Source organism: Nuphar pumila, chromosome 2 (genome assembly GCF_984573655.1).
Source record: "Nuphar pumila chromosome 2, dmNupPumi1.hap1.1, whole genome shotgun sequence".
NCBI lineage: Eukaryota > Viridiplantae > Streptophyta > Magnoliopsida > Nymphaeales > Nymphaeaceae > Nuphar > Nuphar pumila.
The window spans coordinates 85,527,850-85,547,744 of record NC_143250.1 but is presented as its reverse complement, the minus strand read 5'-3'; the positions used below and the strand labels follow the sequence as shown (position 1 = coordinate 85,547,744).

Below are 19,895 nucleotides of genomic sequence, written 5' to 3'. Positions count from 1 at the left end.
ATGGAAACTCATGTCAGGCCCAGGTCTAGTATAAAATTTCACAAATTATACCTGGATCCATGCATTAATCGGACCTTTGGATCCAAACCACGGTATTAATTGGGCCTTCTTATTTATCACCATACCCGGACCCTATAAGGTTTGGTCCTAGTCCCTAGAAGTGAGGCCCTTTCTCTTTTGTATTTACACTAAAGAAGGATTTGGCTAGGTGGTATCAGCTGACACTTCTTCAAATACATAAACGCACATATGATTCTATCCCAGCTACCAGATTCCAAACAGGCCCTTAAAATCCTAAATGATTTCTCCCCATTCATTCAATGTCCACTGGATTCTCTACAAGTAATTTTTCTCAATTCCTCCTAAATGCCACTATCCAAACATATTCGTTGAGCGATTTTAGTACTAAGAGTTTCTCTGAAAAAACAAAAGCCCAAATTAATAACCGAAATGTGAGATGTATCTCATGTGATTTGATTCTGAATCACATATTCCACTTTGTGATTTGAAATGTGAAATTGCATTCCGTTTCTCATTTCCATTTTCTGATGTTTGGTTAGTTTGCGCACGAGATCCATTCTCTCGTTTGGATGAGAATCAAAATTTCCATTTCGAGATAATTTTTGTCTATCCCCCCCCCCCCCCATTTTTGCACTTTGGATTCACGCGTGAGAGCGTGAGGCACGGCCGAGCGAAAAAGTCGCTCATATAATGCGGCTTCCCTCTTCTCCACCAACTCACTCTGTACTCTGAGAGAGAGAGAGGATTCATCCGTGCTTGTGCAGATCCCTACTCTCCATGAAGCAGAAACATCGCGATAGTAGGTCAGATCTTTTGTCCCTCACTTCTTCTCTCTTAATTCCCTTTTGCTTGTTCGCTTTTTGAGCTCTTAATCGTTCTATCGGGCTATTCTTTCGAGTGGTTCTGTGCTCTCTCTCTCTCTCTATTTCGATTGAATTCAGCGAGAAACCCGACCTCAATTCGCAATCATTTGTTCAAAAAGCGAATTTGTTTCCCTTCTGTGAGTAGGAAAATGTGTTTTTCTTGAGCTTCCGTCGATGTTTGATTGAGAAAGAGGAAAAAGGAGCGTTTTTTTTCGCCGGAATGAGCTCTTGTGCGGGAAATTTGGCCATGAATTTCTTAAAACGCGTGAGCATCAAACACCGTTCATGTTTACTCTGATTTTTTGAGGGAATTTGGGCATGAATTGTTGCGGGAAAGCGCTGAAAACGGTCTGTATGAGTTGGGAACCGAGGGTTTTGAGACTGTATAGTGCTTTTTAGTGTTTGGTTCTGTTGGTGGTCGAGCTCAGTTGCCAGGAGATCCCGCCATGGATTTGGCTTTCCTTACTCTTTCGGAGACTCTGGCTAAGGTTATTGAAGAAATAGCGGAGACGGTTTCCGCCGCGAAGGATGTGGTTGTAGAGAAGAAGAGTTTCGCACAGCTCTCGGGTTATTTGGAACGAGTGGTTCCCGTCCTGACGGAGCTAACGAAGAAGAAGGTCGACAATTCGGAGAGCATGAGACCGGTGGTGGAGGCTCTTGATAGGGAGATCAAGGTGGTGAAGCAATTGGTGGCAGAGTGTGGCAAGAGGAATAGGATTTATCTCCTGGTTACCTGCAGGAGGGTCATCAAGGTTATACAGGAAACTACCAACGAGTTCAGCCGTGCGCTGAGCTTGATCCCGTTAGCATCTCTGGATCTGTCATTGGCTGCAAGAGAGGAGATCACAAGTCTCTGTGACAGTATGAAAAAGGCAGAATTCAGGGCTGCGGTTGCTCAGGAAGAGGTCTTGGAGAAGATAGAGTTGGGGATACGGGAGAGGAGTTCTGATCGTGCTTATGCGAATAAGCTAATGCTCCAGATATCTGAGTCCGTTGGTGTCTCGAAAGACAGATCAGCGATGAAGAAGGAGTTTGAGGAATTCAAGAGAGAGAAGGAGGATGCACTGCTCAGGAAGGATAGAGCGGAGGCTATACAGATGGAACAGATAATTGCATTGCTGTCTCGAGCTGACATCGCTTCTTCCCCTATGGAGCGGGAGGCCAAGTATTACACCAAAAAGAATTCACTGGGCAGTCAACCGCTGGAGCCGTTGCAGTCCTTTTACTGCCCCATTACTCACGAAGTTATGGTTGATCCTGTAGAGACAGCTTCTGGCCAGACATTTGAGAGAACTGCTATAGAGAAATGGTTTGCAGATGGCAACATGGTATGTCCCCTTACCATGATCCCCTTAGCAGGTGGTGAACTCCGGCCCAACGTAACCCTTTGTAAATCCATTGAGGAATGGAAGGAGAGAAACACCATGATCATAATCGCTTCCATGAAACCAAGACTCAGTTCAAATGAAGAACACGAAGTGCTGGACACACTTGAGCGGCTTCAGATTCTCTGTACAGAAAGAGGCATCCATCGAGAATGTGTTGTGATGGAGAACTACATACCTGTACTTGTTGGGTTACTCGGTGGAAACAAGCCTTCGACTAGGAAGAAAGCTTTGGACTTGCTTTGCCTCTTGGCAAGGGATAGTGATGAATATAAGGTAAGTTTTTTACCGAGTCACTATTCGTTACACTGTTCTGTTTACTTTTCCTTAATATAATGCAATGAGTGTCTTAGCATCAGTCTGTTGTGGAGAACAGAAATATCATTACGATATGTCTTGATTGTCAGGTTACTCTGGAATAATCCTGGTTTTTTTATGAGTTGTAGTTGGTGTATGTTGCAGGAAACAATTGCAACTGTGGATAATGCCATCGAATATACAGTCCGAGCTCTTTCCCGCGCTATTGGAGAAGGCATGTCAGCTGTCTCTTTGCTATTTGAACTGTCAAAGAATATGGATGTCCTTCAAAGGATTGGGAGGGTACAGGGCAGCATCCTCTTCCTCGTTGCTATGACAAAATGTGATGAGCCTCAGGCTGCTAAAACTGCAAGTGAACTTCTTGCAAGTCTTTCATTATTAGACCAGAATGTAGTACTAATGGCAAAAGCAAATTACTTTGGACCTTTGTTGCAAAGGCTTTATTCTGGTAATTTCTCTTAATTTTCTTCTTTACTGCATTTAGCTTCAAGCCTAACATCTTTACTGCATTTCAGCCACTGAATTACCACCAAGCGTACATCTGTTTTTCATAAAGCTCTGCAAATTCTTTATGTTCCATGCAGTAATTTAGCAATCATTATGTCGAAAAGGGCTGGAAAAGGAATGCCGGCTTCAATTATCACTAAGTTACTGTCAGAAACGATGAATATGTTGAGCCAACCTTGTTAGTGACTTGCAGCTTGTATGCAAATGTATTACAAAGATGAGATAAATTATAGAGATATTTTAGACTATTTCATGTAGGGCTCAAGTCAGATTGAGCAACCCAATGGGCAATGGGCTTTGGGTGTCTGGCATCAAACAGGCTGGGCTTGGATCCAAATTGCCTGCTCAAGCCTACTACTACAAGGGTTGAGGAAAACCTAGGTCCATTGGGCTTGACCCTGTTAATACCAATGCTAGAGCTCGACCTGATCCTGTCTAGTCTTAAGTCCATCTCAAGTATCTGAAATATTACCAGTTATAGAAATGCCTAAATTTGCACTTCTTTTTTGTTTTTCCCTTTTTTTTTCCTTATTTTCAGGTGATATATTTATTCCTTCCCTAAATATTTCCCTGTACTTTGTGTTGATCTGATAATATGCATGTCAGATTTAAGCAGCAAGCTCTAATGGAGCTTGCTTATTAGGGCTGTCTATTATGATTGCAATCTGTGAGTGCTGAAAGCTTTGATGATGCAGGTTCCAATGATGTTAAGGTGACAATGGCGTCAACTCTAGCTGAGATGGAGTTCACTGATTTTAGCAAGTCAGCTCTTTGTGACGATGGTGTGCTGACACCTCTTCTGGATATGATCTCCAATGGAGATGCACAATCAAAGAAAGCGGCCATTGAAGCTCTTAGCAATCTCTCAACTTTACCAAGGAATGGGATTCATATGATCAGAGAAAATGCAGTGCAAATACTTCTGGACCTGTTAGACCTTCCCAAGGCAACATCTTTAAGTTTGCGAGAGCAGGCAGCAGTAACATTTATGAATCTTGCCTTATCGGCTGCTTCACCTAAAACGAGTGGGTCTCCATTTGTGTTGCTCCAATCTGATACTGATATCTGCAGGCTCTTTGCATTAATTAGCTTTACAGGAACTGATATTCAGCAAAGCATTCTGCGGGCCTTTTATGCTATGTGCCAACTCCCCACAGCAACGGAGATGAGGGCTAAACTAAGAGAGGTTCATATTATCTCAAAATCAGTTTTATGTATGGATGTATGCATGTCTGTGCTCACTATCATGCTCCTACTTCAGGAGTAGCAATCATACTCTGTACCCTTTTCTAGGATTTGTTGTTCTAGCTTGGCTTGTGCAATGGTCCTGATTGCAGTTATTGTGACTGCTCTGCATGGTTTTTGCAGGTGGGAGCAATTCAACTACTAGTGCAGCTTTGTGAAAATGGTAATCTTGGAGTCCAGGCAAGTGCTGTGCAGCTGTTATTCAGCTTGACCCAAGATTGTGATGGCATCTTTCTGGCTGATCATGTGAGTAAAAGGTCCTTGGAGGCCTTGCTGAGCATTGTCAGAACATCTAACCATGATGAGGTGAAAGCGGCAGCAATGGGTGTTGTAGAAAATCTCCCCATTAACAATACACAGATAACAGATTTGCTTCTTGATTTGGGTGCAATGCCACTGATCAGGGAAATCATCGACTCAGGAAGCCACCAAGGTTTGTCCCAGAACCATCTGTTACTTGAGAGAGCTGCTGGAGCCCTACAACGGTTCACATTATCAGTGAACATCAACCTGCAGAAACGAGCAGCTGAAGCTGGTGTGATCTTGATCTTGGTAAGATTATTAAGCTTTGGGACTCCGAAGGCAAAGCGGCAGGCAGCATTGTCACTTGCTCAATTTTCACAAAATTCAAAGCAGCTGAGTCATCCTGCAGAGAGACAGCGAAGATTCATGTGCTTTTGGGCGCCACCAGAACCTGGTTGCCGGATTCATGGGGGTGTTTGCTCTATTGAGTCGACATTCTGCCTGTTGGAAGCAGACGCAGTGGAGCCACTAGTGCGGGCACTGGGTTTGCAGGAGATGTGTGTGTGCGAGGCTGCACTGCAGTCACTGTCTACACTTATAGAGGGTGAGCAACTACAAAGTGGAAGCAAAGTGCTTGACGAGAAATCAGCAATTGCTCCAATCATAAATTTAATAAGCATACAGGGTTGTGGTGAAACTCCTGAGAAAGCACTGCGTGTTATTGAGAGGATTTTTCGGCTTGAAGAGTACAAGAGCAAATTTGGACCATTGGCTCAGACTCAGCTAGTTGAGATGACACAGAGGGGAGATGGTGTTACTAAATCTTTGGCAGCTAGGGTGCTTGCTCACTTGGATGTGCTGGCCGAACAGTCATCTTTCTTTTAATATTTTTAGATCTGTAATATTTAAATTATTTGCATCTAATTGTTTTCCTGATTCTTTCCAACTATCAGAAAATAAAATTGTCATTGTACCTTGTACACGTACTTATTTGCTATTGAATACATGAAATTCATTGTCTATGTACATGCTTTTTCATATCACGGGCTTTTGTGACTGCTATTCCTGTAATGTTCTGTGGAGAAAAGCCTACACTATTGGCGACATCTTTGTACCCAAGTTCAGGCTCGAAAGTGTCTCTCCTTTTTCTGATGGCTGCATCAGTATGTCCTTGGTTATCAGAATACTGGGCATCCTTCGACAAAAACACCTTTTGCTGTGGGGCAAGTTGCCAAGGAACAACCATCAAGATCACTGCCCCACCAAGTCAGACTAGTGTCTTCCAACCCCAAAAACAAATACAGTAACACCCCCATGAAAGCCAACCCAGCATCATGGGCACCTGAGAGCACATTATTGCGCTGCCACCACTCCCACCGGTAACGGTGCACCAAGAAGCCAAATATGAAACCAACGATGATCCAACTGGTGTAATTTACATCGGTGGCTGGTGGCATCATTCCAGTGACTCTAATAAGCACAGGCATGTTGACGAGTCGAATCCATTCCTTATCAGGATAGGCTTTATGTGCAAACCATACAAGAAGAGGAGCAATTGCACTGGCTAGAAAGAACCAGTTGATAGCCTCATATGTGCCAAGGTCACCAACGATACTGTGTGGACGAATGAGGCCCCATATGACAGAAGCATCATGGAAGACAGTCACTAGGGCAAGTCCAAGGGCTGCTAGATGACAGGAGGGATGTCTTGCAGATATTTGCGAGACTCCAGCAGCCACCATTCTGTACACAGGTACACAATCCCAGCAATTAATGTTCCCACCTTAGTTGTCAAAGGCGGTGCCTAGGCGACTTAGGTGCAGCTCCATGTTAAAATATATGTAATCATCATACCCGATACAGGGTATTTTTGTAATTTTGCCTATTAGGGGCATTTTAGTCTTTTTATAGTATTTTATTTTTATTTTTTATTTTCTTTTTATTATTCATTTTTCTTTTTTATTAAATGTAAAATGCATTTAATGCATTGCATTGGGGGCTCAACCAAAGGAGTCGTTGGACCCCCAACGGTCACAAATGTGACCGTTGGGGGCCCAACGAGTTCCTTTTGGGCCTCCCAAGGTCCTCTCTCTCTCTCTCACTCCTTTGTGTATAAATAGAGGGGTTATCCCTCATGTATTTTATGGCATTTTAGGCCCTCATTCAATGAAGCATATGCAACTTATGCCTCTTCGTAGGCTTCTTGTGGTGTCTCTTGGTGGACCATTTTGTTATTTCTCATTGTGGGGTTGTGTTTGTCCAATCTTGGACCTTATGAATGCAATATGCATTCTTGTAATTCATTTTCGCATACTTTCTAATATGGTATCAGAGCTCGGTTGGGATCGAGTTGTTCTTTGGTGCATCGAGAAGTGTGCTTATTCAAGAAATTTTAAAAGAAAAATGGTGAAGTATTCATTTCTCTCTTTTTTCTTTCTTAAAGTTATTCGGTATGCATTCTATTTCTTTAAGTGTCGTATGAAGAATTTGATATATTTTTCATGTGTTCTCTTTGTCATTATGTCTTTTTATAAGAATTTGAGTTACTTGATACTCCATTGAATCTTTTTCGTATACATACTTTTTCATATGTTTTTCTTTGAAAATTTTAAATGATAATTTTTAAAAACCAGTGAACTTGTTTTTCAAAAAATTAGATATATGATTGCTCAAAACTTGCTTTAATGGGTCAGTAAAAATTTATGACCACTGGAGCTTTGAATTTATATTTTATACCTAACTTTGTTTGTAAGAATACCTTTTATATGAATGGTAAGTCGTTAAAGAAATGTATATTAAGATTAAAATGTTTGTAAGATATGTAGTTTTTTGGAAAAATGCTTGACATATATGAAAAATTTCTTATTAAGTTTTGATTCACTTACCTAATGTGTCCTTTTCATATGAGCAATATTTGATTAAGAAGGCCTTTTATAATACTGGTTGAATTAAGTTTTAAAATGGTCTTATGGAATATGGTGATTTTCTTTGCATCTTTATACTCTTAAAGATTCTTCAATTTGATTTAAAGAATTTGTCTCATTGTAAAATTTATGGTCTTCATTAATGTTTGTTGCGTACTTATTGCATTAGGAGTTGGTAATAACCTATTAAGTCATATGCTTTTGATAAACTTATGAGTTTTGAATTTTTCCTCCTCAATAAATGTTTAATTTTATAGATTTATGCCATAGTACAATCTTATTTTGTCATAAGGTTTTTTAATAAATCTATTATTCTTCTTTGTTGGGATTTCTCCTACTTTAATAAAGTTTTCCCCCTTCTTTGGGAATTTTGTGTGTTTTTGTGCTTGAGCTCTCTTTAAGGAGTCTTTCGGTCTTTATAATCTTCTTGTGAGTATATACTCTTTTGTGAAGATTTTATGGTTGTTGTGAGAAGATTGTTTGTGAGTATCTTTCTCTTGCATAATATCCTTCAAAGATTCATTAATACTTTAAACCTTTGTGGATCTTTTGAGATTGGTTGTGAGCATCATTTTTAAGTTACAATAGTGGATTTCATAAGATTTTCAAACTTCATAATCTTACCATCTTTATAAATGCCTATATTGGCCTAAATTTGTTATTTGCTCATTCAAGATTATTGTCATTCAACATCTTGTACTGCATAAAAGTGCATCTATTACCATTTGGTGTGCATATAATTGCACTTTATATCTATCATAGTTGAGGCTTGTTTTGACTCTTTGATTATTCCAAATCGATTCTTACACATGATGTTGCTTAATATTTCATGTTGTGTTTGTTGCATGATAAGCCTTTTTGGTATAAATGACTTCTTTTAAAGAATTGATCATGATTAAGCATAATTCATGTTTATGCAAAATTGTTGTTATAAGGCATATTGTTGTGATTGATTATATTGGACTTTTGATTTATTTATTTTCAAATCAGCCCTCTTTGTAAAATCACCTATTTGGAAAATGATTTCCTTATGTGTTCATTGCCTTTTTGTGACATTTATATTTATCCATCACAAGTTGTTATATGATGCATCAATCATTTTTGGCCTTGTTATTGTTATATTAGAGATGTTTGTTGAGGTGAGTTATGAGTACCTCATGTTATGTTATTTTAGGTTGTCAACTTGTAGTTTGACTCTAAAATGACTTGTTATGTGATCTTTAATTATGAGTGTGTCACTTATTTGTTTGTGGTCGTTGTTTTTATGGATGCTTTTAATTATGTATACTTGTGATGGATGTCTAAAGTTTGAAACCTTAGTGTTTTAAGGTATATTGAGAAATTGATGTTCTTTAATTGTATTTATATTACAAGCTTTCTTGCCTCAAAAGTCTTCTCCTTTTATACCTCTTATCTAAGTGTCATTATATGTAGACAAGATTTTTTATTATACCTTTGTGTGTTGGTAGCCCTTTGTTGGCTTTGTTCTCTTGATCTAGTAGTTGAACACACTTTTCTTGAGTGTTATTATATGTAGACAAGGCACGTTGATTCACATCATTGTGTGTGATTTTAGTCCATGTTGGCATTTGTGAGTCGCTGAGATGTGTGCCCATGATTGGCTTCTTTCACTCATTTCAAGTGTTATTTTATGTAGACAAGAGATTGTCGCACCTTTGTGTGTGTTTTAGCCCGTGGTTGGCTTGGTACTCTTGTTCTAGTAGCTGAACATACTTGATTTTGAGTGTCTTTTTACGTACATAAGAGATGCTTTTACTCCATGTGGGCATGTATACTCTTATTCTTGTCGTTGATACACTCATTTCAAGTATTATTACATGTAGACAAGAGGTATTTTTACACACCTTTGTGTGTGTCTTTGGCCTTTAATGGCATTATATTTATGTTCTTGTTCTAGTAGCTTATATACTTGATTTATGAATTTTGGAGGACTAATGAAGCGGTTGCTTGTAGTAGATGAACTATTGTTGAAATTTGCAAAATTTCATTCTTAATTTGTTTTTGAGCTGAATATATCATATGGGATTTCCCTCTAAATGAGTTTTTCCTTAATCCTTACTACTTGCAAAGAAAAATATTTATCGATAAAAGGATCATATCATTGATATGCATATTCAAAAATCAACTTTACATTTTGGCATTTACCCTATAGGGAATTCAGGTACTTTGCATATTAAATATTTATGATTTTTGGCCACCTAGTGAGCTTTTGTATTTGTAAATATTTGAGTGAGAAATTCCTCAATATGTAAGGTTCTCTATTCAAATAACATTTATTCTTGGCTCTTGGGTGGATATTTTTGATGTAATCTTGTTCTTGCAAATTCTCATATGACATTTATTTGGCATAGAATTTCTTCTCTCTAAAGATGTGAGAAGAATCGTTAACTTATCTTTTATTGATAAAAAGTCTCCTTAGTGTTGATTTATGTGCTTTTGTAAAGCCCCTCTTGGGATCTCATATATTGAAGTTCATATTTTTCATGCTTTTGTGCATGTGTATTCGTGCCTTTGTGCACTTATGAGTGTTCTCCTTTGTGCACACTTTATTTTTCTTATATTGTGGTATTATACAAAATCTCTTTTTATAGAGATTTTCACATGTACTTTTGTGTACTTTTATTCAAGTATTCTTGATGTGTCTTTGTACACGTTTTTCTTTGGGGTGTTGGAACTTGTAGTGCACATCTTTGAAGACATCTTCACAATTATTTGTGTTCTCTACTTAGTGTAGCCCTTGTGTACATATCCTTCTTCAAGAACATATTGTGTTTTATCATAGAATATTTAAGTTTAAATCATTTTTGCATAATATTTAATTAAAATGCATGAAATATCTTATGAATTGTTGTTTTTGATGAAATTATATATCCTTCTTAATCAATGTTATGGTCTATTTTATTTGATTAAGATACAAAGATACCTTTTACTTGGAGTTCTCTTGGCTTGTTCTACATGATCGCCAAGATGAGAGGAAAGGAGTATCTATGATACATCGTGGATGGAGCTTGGGGATGATCATTGAAGACAGTTAAAGGCTAAACTTTGCAAAGTTCTTTCATGCGCTATAAAGATGATGACTTCCATTAAAGAATTTTTGAAGACTTGGAACCCTCCTTTTATATCTTCAAACTTTTTGTTATCCCCACGTAAAATTTGAGGGAGGGTGTTAAAATATATGTAATTATCATACCCGATAAAGGGTATTTTTGTAATTCTGCCCATTAGGGGCATTTTAATCTTTTTAGAGTATTTTATTTTTCATTTTTATTTTCTTTTTATTATTCATTTTTATTTTCTTTTTATTATTCATTTTTATTTTTTATTAAATATAAAATGCATTTAATGCATTGCATTGGGGGCCCAACCAAAGGAGTCGTTGGACTCCCAACAGTCACAAATGTGACCGTTGGGGGCCCAACGAGTTCGTTTTGGGCCTCCCAAGGTCCTCTCTCTCTCTCTTACTCTCTCTCTCTCCTTTGTGTATAAATAGAGGGGTTATCCCTCATGTATTTTATGGCCTTTTAGGCCCTCATTCAATGAAGCATATGCAACTTATGCCTCTTCATAGGCTTCTTGTGGTGTTCTTTAGTGGACCATTTTGTTATTCTCTATTATGGGGTTGTGTTTGTCCAATGTTGGATCTTATGAATGCATTATGCATTCTTGTAATTCATTTCCACATACTTTCTAACACTCTGTTACCTGGGCCACCAGGTTTGGGCGGTGGAGCCCTATATTACCGCTAGGCGCCACCTAGGTTGCGATCGCCTTGGCTTTTTTTTTTAGTTTCTTTTGAAGACATCATTTATTTTCTTCTTCGAGGAGAAGAAAGAGAAGGCATGTTATTTGTTTATTGCTTATATTATGTTTATTGTTGAGAAGAAGAAGAAGAAAACATATTATTTGTCTATTGTTTGTATTATGTCTATTGTTGCTAATTTTTTTGTATATATGATTTTACTTTTTGTGTATTGTTCATTCACATTGTTAGTTGTATGGTTTGTTTATTCAATTGTTAATTTATTTAAGCAGGTTGAGGTTATATAATTGTTTTACAATGTTCAACAATATACCATTTGTCTATTACTTATTGTTGATTGATTTTATATTGTATATATGTTTCTTATTATATTTTTTATATTTTTTTACATTTTTTTATTTTGGGTACTGCCTAGGCCTTTTTAAGGGCTCTACCTAACGCCTATGACAACTAAGGTTCCTACCATCTGAAAATTACTCTATTAATTGCAAAGTCAGGTTTTGAAGCGATGTACTTATCTGATGTCCACTGTATTTGTAGGTGATTTAGTTCTTTTGAGCATACACTGGCATCAGGGTTGACTCACAACTTGTCTGTGGCCTCGAGCTGGTAGGCCAGAGAACATTTTTCCTGATTGCCAATCCAATTTTGCCTTGATATGGGTATATAAGGACTCGGAACATTATTGTGGCAAGCTGAGTAGCATTTGTCACTGGCTGCATGCCAAAAAGTTGACAGAGGAGAGATGAGAGGCTGTGTAGAGGCACAGCTCACAATTATCATATGTCGGGCCGGCCAGTTCCATCCATGAGAACCAACCTTCCTTGACAGGCATCACTGTATTGGTTTGTCTGCATGAGCATGACTGGTTCATGCTTAATGAATTCCACGCACTCATGGTATGGTAGTCTAGTCATTCTGAACTTTCAGTTTCCTAAATAGATGAAAGTTGTTGGTTGTTAAGTGGGGATTTGCATAGAACGGAAGCTTTGCCGTTATTATGGCCCTACAGTCACCTGTTAAGGCATTCCATTTCAATGTGATACCCCATGCCCGGTGGAAACAAAGTCTGATGTTGGGGATAGGAGTCGGACTTTGTTTTCATGGAAGGAGACCAAACACAACACCTCCTTTCATATGAAATATGAGAAGACACCTTAAAGGACGAAATGGTAGCACCCATTTTTGTCTAACTGTATCCGGAATGAAAAATTGGAACCAGACTTTCATTCGTATGAAGGGTAAATTTTATGGTTATATGAAAGCACAGAGGCGCTTCAGTCCTAGTAGTGGGCCTAGTGGCACTGATATATTTGTGTTCATTGTTGCAGACTTTTCTTTTAAGAGAACCCAATCTTTGCCACATTTGAACCCTAAATTAAGTGATAGAATTAACATCAAAGAACTAGACCCATTTATGTAGCTGCGCATGACATTGATGTGGAAAGACGTGATCTGCTAGTATCTCTCCTGGCATGTAGTTATGCAGCTAATTTTGTGCTACTAAACTGCAAACATCCTACTTTGAAGAGTATTTATGCAGCTTCTGTATTCACAGATTCCAATATGAATTTTATTCCAAGGGGAAGTAAACGAGAGAGCTTCTCACTGACCCATGAACATTGTTACCGGAGGTATCTTCATGTAATGGCCTAGCTTGAAGTCTTGCAGAAATGTGAGAACCTGAGTCATGCTTGTGTAGCCATACACCTTGAAACACATGTTAGCCACTGGATATCCTGGATAAAGGTAACCAATTATGTACTCTGTTATAATGTTGAGACCTGGTGTCTGTTCTCACGAATCAGAATGTCTGAGTTAGATTCCAATTATGAAACCTTCCAAGAAACCAATGCAAATTGAAGAAGATTTTACCTGGTTGGCAGTTGCAGTGCTGATGCCTATGGGGAGAGTGAAGGAAATGGCAAGCTAACAGTACCCCCCACTAGGGGTGGCAATTTCTGACACGACCGGCCAACCCGACCCGCCAACCCGCCTCTTAGGCAGGTTTGGGTTGGGCTTAAGCCAACCCATTTAATAAACGGGTCGACCCGCGTAACCCGTTTATTAAACAGGTCGGGTTCGGGTTGGGGGTATGCCAACCCGCCAACCCGTTTAATAAACGGGTTAGACGGGTGGGTCAACCCACCAACCCGTCTGCCCGACCCGCCAACCTGCCAACCCGATCTGTCAACCCGCCAACCCGACCTGCCAACCTGACCCGCGAACCTGAAAACCCGTTTACCCGACCCAACCCATTTATTAAATGGGTTGGGGGGTCGTGTCGGGTTACCCGTTTATTAAACGGGTCGGGTTCTTGTTTGCCACAGCCGACCCGTTTAATAAACGGGTCGGGTTCGGGTTGAGGTATGCTGACACGCCAACCCGCCAACCCGACCCGATTGCCACCCCTACCCCCCACCATGGCAGCTGAAGTTGGTCCTTGTAGTACTCACAAGCAAAAATGGCGACTGCCACATTGATCACATGGATGAGTATGAACCACCATTCTGGTACGCGCTTGTACTGCCTCATGAGTCTGTTATATATATATATATAAAATTTGTGTTAGTTTGCCCGATAGAGGTTTTTTTATCTTTTCACATATACATATAGTTGTTTTTTAGAAACGACTATATTTTTAGTTTTGTTTTTATTTTTTTAAATGTATTTTTCTTTTTTTCTTTTTTTCTTTTTTTCTTTTTCCTTTTTTTCTTTTTCCTTTTTTTTTTGAATGTCATTTGGGGCCCCACTCATAGAGTCGTTGGGGCCCCAACGGTCATAAATATGACCGTTGCGAGCTCCCCAACAACGCTACGAGGGGAGCTCCCAATGGTCTCCCTTGTATATAAATAAGGTGTGTTTCCCTTTGTTCTTTCATTGTATTCCAAGCCTTCTTCAATAATATTTATACTTTTTAATTGTTGGTATTGCTCTTTTGAGGCTTTTTGTATTGCCCCATCATTGACTTTGTGCTTATGCACTTTTGTGCTTAGTGTCTTTGTAATTGTTCACTATTGGACTTATTTGATGTTTTTGCATCTTAGCCTTATAATTTCACATACTTTATTACATGATATTAGAACAAGGTTGTGCTCTTGGTCTCTTGAAAGGTGACTATTGATAAATCGTGATTTAGAGATTAACGTTCTTGTCGCAATTTAAGTAGAGGAGTTCTTATGTTCTCTTTTCCTTTTTTTCTCTCTAAGCCATGATGAAAAATGAGCAAAAGATTGATCTTTTCTTCAAGTTGAATAGTATCAGTTACATGATGTGGGCATTTGCCATGAAAAATAACCTCGAAAGCAAGAAACTTTGAGGATATATGATGGGCTCTATTTCAGAACCTCAACTCAAACTCATCAAGATGGAAAGAGGTCAAGAAATTGCTCGCATAAAAGCTATTGAGGACTACCAATCCAAGATAAAAGATTAGAAAAATAAACATGTCAAAATCCTTGCATGGTTTATGAACAATGTTTAGCTTAAAATATATGCTAACATAGCTAAATTTCACAAGGCAAACGAGGCATGGCTTTTCATGAAAGGTACGTATATACAAAAAGATTTTTCCAAACAATTCTTTCTTCAAAAAAAATGTGTACCTTCAAATAAGGGGACATGAGTATCTGCAATTACTTTAGCACTCTTAGTCCCTTATGGATGAAATATCTCTTCTTGAACCCAAGTGGGTTGCTAATGAAGATGTTGAACTAAGAGAGAGCAAATGGAAAAAACAATACTTTTTTTAATTTTTACATGGACTTAGGCTCGAATATGAATAAGTTAGATCTTCTCTCTTTCGTAGATCTAAGCCTTCTTTTAGAGGATGTTATTGCCAAAATATGCTAAGAGGAGACTCGCTTTGGCATGATAAAAGGAGGAGATGAAGTGTTAGTTGTATCCAAGCTCGACAATCATGTAAAAACCTACAAACCTCCACACTTTGGGAGACAAAATAGTTATAAAGGAGGCTACAAGAAGGCTATTTGTCATTATTGCCATGAACTGGGTCATATACGACCTAATTATCCTAAGTTATATGAAACTCTTAAGAACAAAATCGCTTTCGTTGAAGAAACTGCACTAAGGAAGGAAGAACCAATTAAAGAAAAATATGTATTTTCTCTTGCTCAATTATCGGAGGCATTTCAAATGTTACTCAAATCTCCATCTACATCGAGTGCCGCAATAGCCTCATCTTCTCATCCAGGTATGCCTTCTTGGATCCTTGATTCTGGGGTCTCCTTTCATATGACACCTCGTGAGAGTGGTTTATCCGACTTATGTACTAATTCAAAAACCTCTTATGTTTCAATTATTGATGGAACATCTCTGCAAATTAAAAGTGTTGAAACTTTAAATTCCTCTAAAAAATTTTTTGTCAAAAGTAAGGGTTGTTCCTCAACTAACTTTAAATCTTCTTTCTGTTTCACAAATTTTCGATCATGGATATGGAACCCCCTTCTTATCTAAGAATTTCTCCGTGCAGGATCTCCGGTCTGGGAAGCAGAATGGGCAAGGCCATAGGAATGGAGATCTCTACTTTATAAACTATTTAAACCTTACTCTAAACTCTTTTTGTAATTATATCCAAGATAAAAATATTGAAACTTAACATAAACGACTTGGACACTCAAGCTTCTCAAAGATGTATCTTATTCCCTTTGGAAAAAAAATGCAATGAAAAAAAATTAGTTTGTAAAGATTGTATCTTTGGAAAGATGAAATCCACTCCCTTTTCGAATAGAACTTTTGTCTCTAAGAAACCTTTTGAATTAGTGCATTCGGATGTTGGGACCTTCTCTCATAATATCAAAAGGAGGATGTTCATATTATGTTACCTTTATTGATGATTTCACTAGATATGTATGGATATATTTTCTTAATTTCAAATCAAATATTTTTTCATTCTTTAAAAAATTTTATATGATTGTCAAAAATAAATTTCAAAACAACAACTCTATTCTTAGATATGATTCGGGTGGTGAATACTTATCAAATGAATTTCAAAATTATTTAAAATTAAATAAAACTTGTCGCAAAAAATCATGTCCTAGAACTCTCCAACAAAATAGATTAGCCAAAAGAAAACATAGACATATTTTAAAAACCACTAGGACACTACTTATTTCTAAAGACATTCCAAAAAGTTTTGGGGCTGAAACTGCTCTAACATCAATTTATTGAATAAATAGAATGGTCTCATCATCCTTATAAAATATATCCCCTTATGAAAAATTATTTAAAAGAAACACCTAACTTCAAACAGTTGTGGATCTTTGGTTGTAAGTGTTTTATGCTTTTTTATAAAAGAGATAAATTGTCTCAAAAAGTCATTGAATGTGTATTCATGGGTTACGGTGAAAACAAAAAAGGATATAGATGTTTCGATCCTAAGAGTAACAAATTATATGTTTCTAAAGATGTAACATTTTTAGAAAATAAAAATGGTTTTGAGAAGACCAAAGAAAACAATGAAGTCGATTATACCTTTTTTATTTGATTTCTTACCACAAGAAGAGTTGAATTGTTGTGATGATTCTTTGGATGACATAAGGGATGATCCCTTAAATATCAACAAAAATGGTGATGATAATGTGCATGAAGAACCATCTATAAATAATGATATTGTTGATAAACATATGCAAATTTATATCCGGCGTGAACAAAGGAATCCTCTAAATGCTTTAGAAAAATATACTCAAAATTCATCGTTAGAAGAAACCTCACTTAGGAGATCCAATCGTTTCTCCAACCCACCAAATAGGTTTGTCTCTTATGACACATTAATACCAAAATATATGTCATGTTTAATAGCATTACATTCCTATTACGAACCATCACATCATAATGAAGCCAAAAATCTTCCTTAATAAGTTGAAGCTATAAATATAGAACTTAAAGCTCTTGAAAAAACTAAAACATGAAAAATAACTTCATTACCTACAGGAAATAAATCTATAGGATGTAGATGAGTTTTTAAGATTAAAACCAAGAGTGATAGGTCTTTTGAATGATACAAAGTTAGGTTAGTGGCCCAAAGGGTAATCTCAAGAATATGATATTGATTATGAAGAAACTTTCACCCCCATAGATAGAATGACTAGTGTTAGGATCCTCATAGCCATTGCATTTATTAAAAAATTGCTCATCTACCAACTAGATGTGAAAATTGTTTTTCTCAATAGTAAATTAAATGAAGAGGTTTACATGGATCCTCCGTTAGGATTTTATATTAAAAAATTATAAAATCCTTAAACTTAAAAAAACTTTATATGGTCTAAAATAAGCTCCAAAAGCTTGGCATAATAAATTTAATAATGTTATAACTCAAATGAGTTTTCATTTATGTTATACTAGCACTGCTCTTTTTATTAAAAGTACAAGTTTTATGGTTGTTATTCTATTGCTTTATGTAGATGATATGATTATCACTAGAAGTGACAAACAAAGAATTAGTGATATTAAAAATATTTTAAAAGAAAATTTTGATATATCTGATTTAGTTTTCTTAATATAATTCTTAGGTATTGAACTTGTGTACTCTCCTAGAGGGTACATCATTTCTCAAATGAAACTTGATGCTTATATTTGTACCAAGTCTGGTATTTCAGATGATAAGAAGATAGAAACCCTATAAGTAATTAATGCTAAATTGAGGCTGGAAGATGAGACTCTACTTGATGATCTTACTTCTTAACGTCAACTTGTTGGGTCACTCACATACTTATCCATCACTCGGCCAAACATAGCTCATGAAGTTCACTCAGTCAGTCAGTTTCAGCATGCTCCTACTACTGTGCACATGAATGTTGTCCTGAGAATTGTCAGATATATCAAGAATACTATAATCAAGGGGGGTTTTCTATCTTCATCTTCTTTATTTGATTTGCATGTCTATATTGATGCTAATTATGGTGGAAATCTCAATGATAGAGTCTCAACTACCATTTCTTGTGTATTTTTAGGTGACTATGATTTCATATAAATGCAAGAAACAACATAAAGTATCACTATCCTCAATTGAAGTTGAATATCATGCAATGGCTACAACAACCATAGAGCTTGTGTAGCTTCAAAGTCTTCTCAATGACATAAGAATAATCATCTTAACTCCTTCGAAGATGTGCTACGACAACAAGAGTGCAATTTACATCACAAGCAACCATACCTTTCATGAGCAAACTAAACATATCAAGATGGATTATCATTACATACATGATGAATATCTGCGAGGAACTATTATATTATCGTATGTCACATCAGAGTACCAGTTGGTGGATTTATTCACAAAATTTTTTCCTACTCCTCATTTTATTTTTCTCTTTAGCAAACTTTTGGTTATTTTTTCGTAAGTTTGAGGGAGATTGTTAATATATATATATATATATATATATATATATATATATATATATATATATATATATATATATATATATAATTTGTGTTTTTTTGCACGATAGGGACATTTTCATGTTTTCATATATACATATATTTGTTTTCTAGAAACAACTATATTTTTAGTTTTGTTTTTATTCTTCTTAAATGTATTTTCTTTTCTTTTTCTTTTTATTTGAATGCCATTTGGGGACCCACTCAGTGGCCTCCCCTCTCTCCTTTGTTGTATATAAATAAGGGGTGTTTTGCTTTGTTCTCTCATTGTATTTCAAGCCTTTTTCAATAATATTTATACTTTTTACTTATCGGTATTACCCTTTTGAGGCTTTTTGTATTGTCCCATCGTGGACCTTGTGCTTATGCACTTTTGTGTTTATTGTGCCTTTGTAATTGTCCACTATTAGACTTACTTGATGTTTTTGCATCTTAGCCTTATAATTTTGCATACTTCATGTTAGAAGGCCGATTTGCTTAGCTCCCATATTTTTCCTGGAACATGTAAGGTGAGGTTTATGTTCAAGTCCTATGCCTTTAACAACAAAAGGTTTTAGAATTTGTATTGAATTCATGTTGGCAAATCTGTGGCAGTTTGCTAGGAACCAGAATTTCATTGTGGTTTTGCTTATCACTCCTTTTTTAGGTGGAATGCAGGTATATGACATGATAAGGGAAAAAATCTCACTGGCCATGAAAGAGTGCAACATGAACAATGGTTGGGGTTAATGAGGCAAATCCAACACCATATGTCATGGCAAAGAATGTGTTGAGATGGAGGGGGCCCTCTAAATATGCAGCAAGATCCAATTTGAAGTCTGGAGTGATAATGCTTGAAACGTTATACTCTTGCCAAAAATAGTGAAGAGTTCATATGAGAATATGGGAAAGGTCTTGGCCGTGTAGACAGTGAGCCAGTAGGCGAGTAGAGTCGCAACATACATGACAAGAACAAAATCTGCTGCAACATTGGCAGTAGCAAACCAGGGCTGGCTAGAGGGCTGCCTAGGTAGGATGAAATTATGGACCAATCAATGCCTTGAGCACCAATGCCCAGGCCTGATCCCAGTTGTTGATAGAGAACGGACTTGGGAAAGATCCAACATAGCCAAGAGAGGGAAGTACCCATGTGAAAAAGGTAGCCAGGAACGACGTAGTAAGCCAACAAAGGGTGAGGTCAGACCTTGCAGGTCTTCATTTTCTCTACCGA

At 37.2% G+C, this 19,895-nt stretch overlaps 1 protein-coding gene and 1 pseudogene across 1 annotated transcript; one reads left to right on the top strand and one right to left on the bottom strand.

Moving 5' to 3' along the window:
- Positions 1-806: 806 nt before the first annotated feature.
- Positions 807-5,606, top strand: LOC149845924 (U-box domain-containing protein 44-like). The gene is made up of 5 exons (XM_089997789.1): positions 807-824; positions 1,030-2,545; positions 2,732-3,035; positions 3,790-4,280; positions 4,463-5,606. The coding sequence occupies exons 2-5, from the start codon at positions 1,331-1,333 to the stop codon at positions 5,465-5,467; spliced, it is 3,015 nt and encodes a 1,004-aa protein (XP_089853915.1). The 5' UTR covers positions 807-824; positions 1,030-1,330; the 3' UTR covers positions 5,468-5,606.
- Positions 5,607-5,760: 154 nt separating this feature from the next.
- On the bottom strand, positions 5,761-19,850 carry LOC149845923 (oligopeptide transporter 7-like; annotated as a pseudogene).
- Positions 19,851-19,895: the final 45 nt, after the last annotated feature.

Coding starts and splice junctions, on each gene's coding strand:
- LOC149845924 (XM_089997789.1), top strand. CDS start 1,331: ATGGATTTGGCTTTCCTTACTCTTTCGGAGACTCTGGCTAAGGTTATT. Junction 2,546..2,731: donor GGGATAGTGATGAATATAAG/GTAAGTTTTTTA, acceptor TGTATGTTGCAG/GAAACAATTGCAACTGTGGA. Junction 4,281..4,462: donor TGAGGGCTAAACTAAGAGAG/GTTCATATTATC, acceptor TGGTTTTTGCAG/GTGGGAGCAATTCAACTACT.